This window comes from Spermophilus citellus (genome assembly GCF_964194105.1).
Source record: "Spermophilus citellus genome assembly, chromosome: 14".
Lineage (NCBI taxonomy): Eukaryota > Metazoa > Chordata > Mammalia > Rodentia > Sciuridae > Spermophilus > Spermophilus citellus.
The window spans coordinates 64,121,425-64,134,604 of record NC_138194.1 but is presented as its reverse complement, the minus strand read 5'-3'; the positions used below and the strand labels follow the sequence as shown (position 1 = coordinate 64,134,604).

Sequence of the window (13,180 nt, the reverse complement as noted above, 5' to 3'; positions counted from 1 at the left end):
TTTTAATATGTAAACAAAAAAGGAGGTTAACATTCAACAAATGGTGTTGGGAAAACTGGAAATCCATATGCAACAAAATGAAACTAAATCCTCTCCTCTCACCATGCACAAAAGTTAACTCAAAATGGATCAAAGACCTTGATATCAAATCAGAGACTCTGCGTCTGATAGAAGAAAAGGTTGGCCCTGATCTACATATTGTAGGGTCGGGCTCCAAATTCCTTAATAGGACACCCATAGCACAAGAGTTAATAACAAGAATCAACAATTGGGACTTACTTAAACTAAAAAGTTTTTTCACAGCAAGAGAAACAATAAGAGAGGTAAATAGGGAGCCTACATCATGGGAACAAATTTTTACTTCTCACACTTCAGACAGAGTCCTAATATCCAGAGTATACAAAGAACTCAAAAAATTAGACAATAAGATAACAAATAACCCAATCAACAAATGGGCCAAGGATCTGAACAGACACTTCTCAGAGGAGGATATACAATCAATCAACGAGTACATGAAAAAATGCTCTCCATCTCTAGCAGTCAGAGAAATGCAAATCAAAACCACCCTAAGATACCATCTCACTCCAGTAAGATTGGCAGCCATTATGAAGTCAAACAACAACAAATGCTGGAGAGGATGTGGGGAAAAGGGTACTCTTTTACATTGCTGGTGGGACTGCAAACTGGTTCGGCCACTTTGGAAAGCAGTATGGAGATTCCTGGGAAAGCTGGGAATGGATCCACCATTTGAGTCCAGCTATTGCCCTTCTCGGACTATTCCCTGAAGACCTTAAAAGAGCGTACTACAGGGATACTGCCACATCGATGTTCATAGCAGCACAATTCACAATAGCTAGACTGTGGAAACAACCCAGATGCCCTTCAATGGATGAATGGATTAAAAAATGTGGCATCTATACACCATGGAGTATTACGCAGCACTAAAAAATGACAAAATCATGGAATTCGCAGGGAAATGGATGGCACTAGAGCAGATTATGCTTAGTGAAGCTAGCCAATCCCTAAAAAACAAATATCAAATGTCTTCTTTGATATAATGAGAGCAACTAAGAATAGAGCAGGGAGGAAGAGCAGGAAGAAAAGATTAACATTAAACAGAGACATGAAGGGGAAGGGAAAGGGAGAGAAAAGGGGAATTGCATGGAAATGGAGGGAGACCCTCATTGTTATACAAAATTACATATAAGAGGCTGTGAGGGGAATGGGAAAATAAACAAGGAGAGAAATGAATTACAGTAGGTGGGGTAGATAGAGAGGAGGGGAGGGGAGGGGAGGGGGGATAGTATAGGATAGGAAAGGTAGCAGAATACAACAGTTACTAGTAAGGCATTATGTAAAAATGTGGATGTATAACTGATATGATTTTGCAATCTGTGGGGTAAAAATGGGAGTTCATAACTCACTTGAAGCTTATGTATGAAATATGATATGTCAAGAGCTTTGTAATGTTTTGAACAACCAATAAAAAAAAAGGAGGTTAACAGATCTGTTTGTTTACTTTCACCTTTCCTTTTCATTATATTTAATAATTCTCTTCAAGATAATGTAAATTGTTAAGAAAATTGTTTTCTTTTAGTGCCTTCTGGAATGTTACATAATTTTTTCTTTAGCCATTATTGCCAGAATTCCTATCTTCATCCCAGTGCCGGTGAAGACAAAGATAAAACTAATCTACAGCTTCTGCAATAGCCATCACTGAACTGCTTGCAGAACTTGCCTAGACTATGTGCAGAACTTGCAGGACTTGCCTAGACTAGGCATTGTGAACTATCTGTTGGTGAAGCGACTTGTGGTAGTGTTGGGGTATTTTTGCTGATGATGTCATCGGTGGTACAATTTTTCCAACAAGAGCCGTCAATTGGCTTGGTGTATCTTCCTCCCTTCTGCTTGTCATGACAAAGACCTCTCCACAGGTGTGGCTGTATACTGGACCGGTAGTCAATGACGGGTAAGATCCAATTACAATGGTACCAACCTAAGACAGGAGGCTGACGCCCTGAGGTCAGCTCATCCGAAAACGGGTAAGGACCATATGTAGTATTGGACAACCTAAGGCAGGCACGGTCCCTAAGATACATGCTTGTTGTTTAAACAGAGAGGGGGAGATGTTGAGAGCCACAGCCAAAGGGGCCCCAGCAAACTTCCAGCTGCCAGCAAACTTCCAGCTGCCGGCTGATGATTGGTTCACAGCTGCCTCAGCAACATCTAGCTGATTGGCTCCTCTGCAGTGATGTTCATTGGGCTGTTTCCCCGCCCTTCAGACTGCCAGCTGATGATTGGCTCACAGCGGCCCCAGCAACATCTAGTTGATTGGCTCCTCTGCAGTGATGTTCATTGGGCTGTTTCCCCGCCCTTCAGACTGCAAAGCTGATGATTGGCTCACAGCGGCCCCAGCAACATCTAGCTGATTGGCTCCTCTGCGGTGATGTTCATTGGGCTGTTTCCCTGCCCTTTCAGACCACGGAGCTGCTCATTGGGGGACTTCTTTGGCTCCGCCCACGCGACCCAGCCAATCGGCCTCAAGAGCAGGAGGATTGTGGGAGGTGGTGAGGCTTGTGTGGGTGAGAGGCTTGTGGGAAGCCGGTGGTGACAGTTGGGCTCTGAGGGTTTTTTCCTGAGGAGCTGTTTTGTTTGGTGTTTGTAGTTCTAAAAATAAAGTTTGTTTCTTTTGACAAGTGGCTCCTGAATTGTGCCCAGCCAGACTGCGGCAGACCCCCATCCTGGTTAATGGTCAACGTGTCCAGTTATCAACACAATGGAGTACTAGTAACACCTGCTCAGATCATCCCTGCTTTACCGATCTTATACATATATATGTGTCTAGCTAAAATGTAGCCAGCATATTCCTCTCCAATGCCCATAATCTACCTTTTCTTTCTCCTAATTCTGTCTGTGCTTCACTTTGACCCATCCTTAAATTCCTTTTTGCAATGAGATAAGGACCCTGAATTGAGGTCCATCTCTCTTTTGGGGGGACCTCTCCAGGATAGTCCCAGTAACAGTTATCATTCAAAATAGTTGTGATCTTCTCATGACATTTGAGGTTTTATGCTTAATAGAAAAAAGAATAAACAGACACTGGGAATTAAGATATATATCACCATCATGTTTTCTCTCATCTACAGAAGCTAAAATAGAAAAAGGAAAGAAGGTGGGGGTGTCTCATGAAAATCAAAGGGAGATCAATAAAGTAGAAGAAAAGGACTGGGGGAGGAATGAAAAGAGGGTAAGGGGGCAGGGAAATATTGGAAATGATGTTGTCCATATAATATTCTTATACTGTGTGCATGCATGAATATGTAATAACAAATCCCACCATTATGTACAACTATAATGTCAATAAAAAATGTGGAAAAAGATATATACCACAAAGCTTAATACACAGCACAATACGATAAGTACTATAATTAATTAATTAAGAATATCAACAAAGTAGTAAGGAAGCAAAAAAAAAAAAAGATTAAGGGCAAGTCATAGAGTAGCATTTGCACATCTGAAAGATTAATTTCAAAAGTTAAAAAAAAAAAAAAAAGGCGGGGGTACTTTACTTACCTTAAGCAAAAGCATAAAGTTCTGGAAGTAAAAATGTGTTTTAAAAAAGTTGGCCAGATACAGTGGCACAAGCCTATAATCCTGGTGGTTTGGGAAGAAAAGGTAGGAAGACCAAGAGTTTAAAGCCAGCCTCAGCAATTTAGCTCTAAGCAATTCAGCGAGATCCTGTCTCTACATAAAATACAAAATAGGGCTGGGGATGTAGCTCAAGATTGAGTGCTCCTGAGTTCAATCCCCAGTAACCCCCACCCAAAAAAAAACAAAAAACAAAAAACATAAAAAACCCTCACACATTGGGGATGTGGCTCAGTGGTAGGGAACTTGCCTAAAGCCCTGGATTCAATCCCCAGGACTGCAAAAAAATAAAATAAAAATATTTTAAAAGTCACATGGTAAACATGCAGCAAAGGATATAAAGAGTTACTTAGTGTGAAAAGAGAAACGCAAGACGAGATACCTTGTTGATTCCCGAGATTTCTTTCTTAAACTTAAGGAGTGGCCTGATTTGATCTGGATTTTCCTAAGGTAACTAGAAACAATGAAAGACAAACAGAACGGAGAGATTAAAAGCAAGATCCAGGTATAGAGGTATTATAAAATTAGAGGGAAGCCGGGAATGGTGGCACTGGCCCTTAATCCCAGCAACTTGGGAGAGTGAGATAGGAGGATTCCAAGTTCAAGGCCAGCCTCTGCAAGCTTAATAAAACCCTGTTCCAAAAATAATAAAAGGGGATAGGGATGTACCTGCATCCCTAGCATGGAGGAAAAAAAAAAAAAAACAGAGGAAAGTTGATGAAGAGTCTGAAGCTTGCAACAGAATAGAAAGGATAGGTCAGATTCAGGATTACAATGACTAACTGAATATGGATGAGTAAAGCTAGAATCAATCTCCAGAATTTAGTCTAAGTAGTATGGAAGCAAATAAAAGCATTAATGATTTTTAATGAATTCCAAATAGCCAAACATGTACTGATCACTTGCTCTGTGCAAAACTGTATTAAAAGAGAAAGAAAAAAACTCAAAACTAAAATCTCTGTGGAAAGACAGCTATATTCTTAAATTTATACAGACATACATATATATATTTTTTATATATATATACATATATATTATATATTATACAGGTGTGTTTCTATGGCAAAGAAAATGACAGAAGTAACTGACAAGGGAAAAAATAAAAAGAAGAAAGGCATTTGGTACCCCTGTAATATACTATAAATTGAGGAATACAATTACCTCAAATCTGCAGACTCAAAGTGTAAACAGCAAAGGAAAAACAAACCAAAACCATTTAACAGAAAATTAAATTGAATTAAAAAGAACAATGAAGGTCCCAAGGCCAAAGGACTTGATTTGGAGTTGAGCTGTGATGTAATTTTGACCAGGTGGAACATCTAGGAACAAATCTTAAGGGACTACAAATTCAAACTGGGTCTCACAGCAATAGTAGGCCAAACAATTTAGCAGGGTGAGCTATTTCTCAGAAATGGAAATATTGGAGTTCAGGATGGAGGATGCAAGCCCAGGAGAAGTTACAGTGGCAGAATAGAAGATTAATAAGATAGGGAGGTAACAAATTGCAAAAGAAAGTAAACTTTGGATTAAAGGGTTTAGATTTTAATATATAGGAAATGGAAGACAAAGGTTTTTAATAGGAAAATACTAATCAATGCACAAAAGTAGTACATAAAATGGGCTAGAGAGAATATAAGGAAGCAAGTTAGAAAGCAAAGAAACCAATCAGAAGAATATGATGATAGTCTCCAAAGAGAGAATGAAAGGTAATAAAAGCCTGAACCACAATAATTGGCAGCAGAAATAAAAAGGGAAGAATGAAAGGAAGAGAGATTACTAAGGAACACCAAGTGAGTATAATTCAACTTGAAGAGTTTAAGTATAAGTCCCTGGGCAGATGCTAGCCTTGTTTCAGGAGGGAGAAGAAATGAGTTTGGGACATATTTATCTTGAAGTCCTTCAGGGTACACAATAGACGACCATCTGTCAGAGATGCCAGGACAAGAGGGAATTCCAAGACTACAGAGAGATTTGGTAGTCACCCACCTAGAGATGCTGGCTAATATGTGAAAGAAAGAAGGGGCAGAGGACTAAAATTTGAGGTACCACCTAGATTATAAAGCAAGAGTGTTAAGGAAAGCAAGAATGGCAGACAAGAGAACACAGCATCTTTTCAATGCGCATTCACGTTTCACAACTCTCAGAGACTAAATAACTTGACACAAGATCACAATAAGCAACGGAACATGTGGAATGATTGAGGACTAATGGCAATGTATGGCAATATTTTAGAAAGTTTGACTGTGATCCTGGAATTTTTATTCTTATAAATGTATCCTGGAGAACTAAATTAAAGGAGAAGGAAGAGAGGGTGTTGCATATAAAAAGTTTTTCCTCTAGGTCATAGTGAAAAAACAAAACCTAATTTTCTAGCCACAAAGGAATAGTTAAACATATTTTGAAAAAGTCAACTATCAAAAATGAAAACCTGTTACTACATGAAACTTTAAATTTCAACATTGGAAGCAAAATCTATTAAAAGTTTAAAAAATATTTGCAAAAGATGGCAAAGGGTCAACATTCTTAATTTTTTTTTTAGTTGTAGATGAACACAGTATCTTTGTTTTATTTATTTATTTTTTGTATGTGGTGCCAAGGATCGAACCCAGTGCCTCATGCACATGAGGCAAGTGCTCAACCACTGAGCCACAGCCCCGGCCCCTCAACATTCTTAATACACAAAAGACTCCTGTAAATCCATAAGAAAACTCCAAGAGAAAAATGACACAAATGGCAATTTCACATAAAAAAAAAAAAACAATAACCCCTAAATAGAAAAAAAAGCTGACTCCTTCATAATAAAAAAAAAATAAAATTAAAATGATAAATTATTCACCTTTCTAAGATGTGGGGAAAATAGGCATTCATATTCTGGACAGAATACACTGAAACAACGTTTCTAATTGCCACCTTGGCAATATAAATGCTTTCAAAAGTTTATATAATCTACCACCAAGAATACACACAAAAAATAATTAAATCATTGTACAAAGCTGTTTGTAAAAAAAAAAATTCACTGTAGCTCTGTTTATAATAATGAAAAGTCAAAAACAATCTAAATACTCAACAACAGAAAACTAATTAAATAAAACATGGCATACCCATGGATTTTCAGGCAGCTTTTGAAAGAACATAGATTAATACTTAATGTGGAAAACTGATTTTAAAAAAGACATTTTATTAAATAAAGCTTTTTAAACAACATATATAGTATAAACCTATTTATTTTTTATTACACTGTAAAGATACACACTGAAAAATTAATACTGGCTCTCTTTTAAGCACTAGAGTGACAATATTTTGATAATATTTTGATACTGCCTACAAAAAAAACTTAAATCTAAGAACAAAATGCGAACAATATGTAGAAAAATACAAGTATAAAAAGTAAAATACAAATACATATACAATTAATAAAAATATAAATACAAAATGTTTTTGACTCCCCCCAACTATTGTTTAAACAAAACAAGTACAAAGGTAGCTCCACTTCCAAAAGCGTCAAGGAAAAAAAAAAAGATGAAGATGATGATGCAAAGAAGAAAACAGAAAATTCACATCATAATTTTGTGTGCGTGCATGAGTGTGCATGCATGTGTATGTGGTGTGTGTTACTGGAGAAGAAATGCAGGGCCTTGAGCATGCAAGCAAGCATTCTACCATGGAGCTACATCCCCAGTCCCATAAAATCTTAAATGACCATAGAGGGAAGCAAGGTTGTTACCAAGAGTAACATGTTTTAAGACCTGGGTTCCCAGCCTGAAGAGTGAAATAGCAATAGAACAAGTAAAGTCAATCTGAGGATGAGAATGGGATCAGAAAGCAATTAGTACATAAGTCACAGGAAAACAAAGTCACCACAGTATGACCTTTTGGAGAGTTATGGGGCAGAGGCACAGCAGAAAAAGTAAATTGATATTTACAAATTAAAAACTGACCAGTAACAGTCCAGTGTAGTGGTGCATGCCTGTGGCTCTAGAGGCTGAGGCAGGAGGACTGCAAATTCAGAGCCAGCCCCAGCAACTTAGCAAGGTCATAAGTAACTTAGTGAGACTCTGTCTCAAAATAAAATATAAAAAGGGCTAGGGATTTGGCTCAGTGATTAAGCACCCCTGGGTTCAATCCTCAATCCCCAACACCCCCCCCCCCCAGCAACACACACACAAAAAGAATTGACCAGTTATATTCAGCAAAGATCAAACTTCAAATATAACTGAAGAGTTCAAGGTTGGAAAGAAGGAAGATTAACACTGTGAAGGCCTGAAAATGATAATGAGGACAAAAAACTACTTCCCCAGGTATGATGGAAAAAGAGAAAGAGAAAGCTGGCCTTTGGATCACCATTTGGCCACAGGGTGAAGACTTCAGGTACAGTAGTGCCGAATAATAATAAGGTGAAATAACAGGGTCATATGTGTGGATTTTTCATACAGAGGGGAGGTGAAAATCATGGGAGTTAGTGAACCCTAGTCCCAAATATACAGTCTGGCCAGAAATAATTTAACTGTTACCTAATTTCTATGTACTTCACTTTTTTCTCAGTTACAAATATATCCTTTCTAGCCTATTAGTAAACTTGGCTGACACTTAACCTTTATATTTCATTCAAGATTCTCAATCTGTACATTAAAATCACGAGTGCTCGAAAAAAAAGGGGGCAGGGGCATAAAACTACTTAAGCCTGACCCCACATCCATAATCCTATTCATTTTGGGGTGAAGTTTAGACATAAGGATTTTTAAGAAGCTCTTGAGGTGATTCTAACGCACAGCCAAGGTTGACAACTGAACTAGTTATTGCTAAAGACTGCTAACCTTTTAAAATTTTAAATTCTGTGATTCACTGCTACTGTTTACTTGTTAAAACAATACTATCATGTGTCAGTCATTTCCATAAACTCTCACTGAATCTTCAAAACAACCCTGTAGGCAAATATTTCTATGTCCATTTTATAAATGACTCCAGTGAAGCTTAGATAAGTGATCTGTTCAAGAGTCATAAACTAGCTAGCAACAGTGGCAAGCACTCAGTTTGATTTTTCCAGTACACCTATATGAAATTTGCTTTCTATTACACTCAGACCAATTATTTGAATGCCTTCTATCTCTTTCCCAGGACTTCCTCAAATTGTACACACTAGCTTGTGGTTTACAGATTTGCTGGGGAGAAAGTTGTATTGGGTAGAGGCAGGAAATTAGCCCCAAATTCTATAGTCATTACAGAATTACAGAAAACCTTAACCTAGAGATGTTCTGAAACTTAAATTAGCACCATAAAAGTGTATCTATTAAGTATTTTATTTATTTTATTTTATTTATTTTCAAATAAGCATGCAAGTAGCAGGCAGTTAATGCACAAACCTGGTTCTCAAAGATAAACTTATCAATAGAAAAGTAATGTTTTTGTTTTCCAATAAGGGGACTTTAATATTCAAAGATAATTCTGAAAAAACAAAAATTTGCTCTATTAAGCAGTCTATATAAACATGACCTTCAAAATGTGAGGCATTAACCAAATTTTCATCAAGTGTAAAAAAGTCAATCTCCTTTTAGAATCATGATTATAATCCTTTTATTGATCCATGGCATCTCTCCATTCATCACTGGTTACATTCCAGTCTATTATCTTCTTGGAAATTTCATGAACATTCAAGTTCTGTACCCCAGGCCAAAATTCATTGAGTTACCACAATAATCTGAATCTTCACAACAATAAATTCTCATCAAAAAAAAAAAAAACAAGAGAGAGCACACAATCTGCGCATTTAATGGTGTCCATGGCATCTACTAAGGAAAATACCACCGAGATTTAACAACTATAGCCATGGAAATTAAAATTTAATAAGAAACTCATGAAGCATATTTACAAGAAACAAACATGTGGAGTTATCCATTTAAACCTTTCCTGAGCACCTGCCACATTCTCAGCTTGCTGAGAATGGGGAGGCAAATCAAACCCAATGTGATGCCTGCTGTCAAGAAGGAGCCCTTACAGATCCATACAATACTGATGGATACTATTGGAGAAGTGAATTGATTTCCTGGGTAGAGAAGGTAGATGGAAGCAAAGTAGAAAGCCTTCAAAAAGTATAGGTTTAAATATCTTTAAGAGGAAAAACTTCAGGACAAGAGCCCTTTTAACAGCTCTCTAGGAAATAAGTATTTGTACTTAAGAACTAAATTCAAATTAGAAACAGCAGTGATAAGAAAAGAGCAAACACCGTGGACAGACAGGAATGAGTTATATATCCTATCACTATAAGAGAATGAAAAGACCTTATTAAATACCAGCTAAGTTTCTAAATTTGAGAAATTAGTTAAGTTTACTCAATAAATATGTACAATGGCATTAACTTGACAATGAAGCAAAAGAAGATTTTTAAGAACTAAGGAAACTGGGAGTAAAATCAAAGCAGAAAGTACATTTTTACCTATTAAGGAGTAAAAAGAGAAATTCTCCAAGACATGGTTCAGGGTTTATCAATTCATTTAAAAGAATTTTAAAGCTGTCTTTATATTTTAAAAAATTTTTATGTTCATTTGCTGGAATAATTCATGCTGAATCTTTACTTTTGATGCCTTAATCAGTACACCAGTTTTGGTTTTTGTCTTTTTTGTTGTTGTTTGAGGCGATTACATGTGCCTTCCAAAAAAGTAACCTAATACCATTCACCTCTCAATGCTGTCATGACCTAAAGAGATTAAAAATAGAAGCCTCTGTTAATACTGAATTAACCTGAGGACCCCATGAGCTACCAGAGTTGAGAAAAAGGTAAATGCTCAAAATAGGAAGGAATGCACCCTCAAAGAACCAATGGGAGTGGAACACTTCAAAATGTCAAGATTATTTATTCTTAAGAGAACAACACATGCCTTTACTGTGTCAAAATCTTTCTTTAATGAGTTTCCTCAGCAAAGCAATAAAACTATAAAGAGGGCATTTATCGATCTAAGATACTTTTTGTGTGCACGAATTACGAAGGACTTAGGTATCTATAACCTTCACAGTCCTCATTTCCATTGCGCACCCACACAGGTTATTGCTATAATGTTCTAGGAGCACAGAAAGCTGGTCAAGCAACATCAGTAGCGAGCTCTCGGTCTTTAATAACATTTTTTAAAGAAAAATAAATTCGGCCTAAGACCATAAAGCTTTAAAAGACTCCAAATAAAGAGCGTAGTAGCCATCGCTTCTATACGAACAAATTCTGTGGTGCCATTTTTCACCCAAAACTCCCTACAAAATACGCTGTTCAAGTTGCAACGTGCACCGTGATGCCCAGACCCTGAAAACTTTGGGGGGCAGGAAAATGCTGGAGCCCTGAGACTCCACTGGCCACGTCTAGGACCCTAGTCCTGGCGTCCCACAACTTCTCGCCGGACCTCGGGGCCCCTTCCCGCGTCCGCCCGCCGGACCCTCCCGGCGGCCCCCCACGGCGGCGGCGTCCTGCGGGCGGGCGCGGCTCGCCAAGGCGCTGGCGGGCACCGCGGGACGGCGGCGGCGTCCAGCCCGAGGGCCGGCCTCAGCGCGAGGGGAGCGGCCCGGGAGCGCCCCGTTTCTTAGACCCCAACATGGCGTCGGCCGCCGTCGCCGCCCGCGACGACACCTCCCGGCGCCGCGGACGGCCCTGGGACCGCGGAGGAAGCGCCCGGAAAGTTTCGCTTCTCCACTCCCAGTCCGCCAGAAGCCCGCGGACCACCAACCCCAGCTTCACCTACCCGGCCGAGCACGGGCAACGGCAGTAGCGCGAAGGTCCGACTCCTCGTCGCAGACGCCGGGCGCGGACTCTGCCAGTTCCCAAGCCCGACCTCTCTGGGTGTGTGCGGCCTGCGGACCCGCGCAGCCAGCGCGTTCCGGACGCGGCGGGCAGCCGGCCGGCGCGGCGGCTCGCAGGTGACTCCCCCGCCCCTCCAGTCGAACCCGACTACCGCCGCCTGGGCCGGCCTCTCCCATGCGCGGGCACGGCGCGCCCCCGCCCACACGCCAAGGGCGAACGCGCGGGCACGAGCACACCCAACCCGCTCGCTCCCCGCCCTTTCTTCCCGGTTCCCTTGCCCCGCCTCTCCCGGCTGCGCGACGCGCTCGAGGGGCGGGGCTATTGGCGGAGGCCACGCCCGCCCAGTGAGCCCGGGGCTGCCACCCGAGGGTAGGTGGGTTCCTTGGCTTTATCGCGGTGAGGCGTGAGGAGGAGAGGTTTGGGGCTGTGAGGCGCCTTACCTGACTTTCCTGGCTTGACTATTCAACTGTCTACGAAATTCTCACGGAGATTAGAAGAATGGAAGGAAACCCCGGCTCCGCTACCACCCCTTTACACGCTTCCCCGGGGAATTGAAGAATGAGAAAGAGAGGCTTTGGATTTAGACGCCAAAGCCTTCACTAACAGTTGTTTGCCGGTCTCAGTTAGCTCGAGGAAGCTTCCCGTCAAACGGTCCATTTACTTGCTCTAAGGCCCCTACTTCCTGAAACGAGGGAAAGCTACCACACATACCCCACATGCTTCGCATAGCCCATTCTTTTTAGTGCATGCATTAGGACTCCCGGTCTTCCCAAAACTTCTCTGACGCCGCGAAAATTCAGCTACCTGCTCCACATACCTAGAAACTGCAATGATAAGATAGTATACAGGGTTAAACGTGCCCTGATTCATTTACTCCACAGCACCTGTTTGCTAAGCGTCTGATGGGTTTCTATAGAGGCATCAAAGATAGCTAGGATGGACAAGGAATGGGGGCAGGGTGGGGGAGATCGGCTTATTCTTTAAACAAAAAGTGTGAGTGTGTTGATGAAGTTTGGGTCTGGAACATTTTATATTTCCTATTGATTTATTATGAAAGGATTTTTTTTTTTTTTTTTTTTTTTTTTTTTTTTTTTTTTTTTTTTACTTTTGATTGCTCTGATTTACGCCAAGCTGCACATAGAAGAGCACTGAGGAGAAAATGAACAGGCTTGGATTCTGCCGTTTTGCCACCCGTTCTTCAGTCTGGAATTCTCCAGGCTTTCTAGTTCCCATCCTTCCCTATTTTAATGTCTGAAATAGTTTTTTAAAAAATAATAGCTAGGACGAAAAGAGCAAAGATGAAGCTTGCAATAGGGAAAGTAATAGGGTCACGAGCACGCAATCTTTTCATGTGTTGGCTCTAGTTGTCCCTACAGACAGGATCACAAGTGGCCAGGACTCCTGGCTTACCCATTACCATATCCCATCTTCACTTGGCCTCATCCTCCTCTAAGCGCACAGCAATATCTATCAGTGGAGGTAGGGCTGGACTAAATAATCTCTAAAATCCCTTTTAATTTTGAAATTAAGAATTGCTGTATCTGATTGGTTGTCCAAGATCTAGTCATTAATCGCCATTTTTAGTCACTCACCTCTATTAGTAAAAATGTTGCCCTCCCCCCAATATACTTATTTAGCTTACAGCAAAATACATAAATACAAAGCAGAATGATTACTCAAAATCTTGCTCTGCCACCAACTACCTATATCCTTGGGCATATCCAACTATTTCCTTAGATTCTTTATTTGCAAAAT

At 40.2% G+C, this 13,180-nt stretch overlaps 1 protein-coding gene across 3 annotated transcripts in view; it reads right to left on the bottom strand.

Moving 5' to 3' along the window:
• Window positions 1-11,702, bottom strand: part of PLEKHF2 (pleckstrin homology and FYVE domain containing 2) — a 29,085-nt gene extending 17,383 nt beyond the window's left edge. The window contains exons 1-2 of one of the 3 annotated variants that reach the window (XM_081266136.1): window positions 11,367-11,702; window positions 4,003-4,102 (exon numbers count right to left, since the gene is read on the bottom strand). In XM_081266136.1, coding sequence (XP_081122262.1) covers window positions 4,062-4,102; window positions 11,367-11,601 — 276 coding nt within the window. In that variant the 5' untranslated portion in view covers window positions 11,602-11,702 and the 3' untranslated portion in view covers window positions 4,003-4,061. Of the gene's footprint in view, window positions 1-3,573; window positions 3,706-4,002; window positions 4,103-11,366 lie in introns of those variants that run through there. The other 2 variants (XM_081266134.1, XM_081266135.1) reach the window with 2 other exon arrangements.
• Window positions 11,703-13,180: the final 1,478 nt, after the last annotated feature.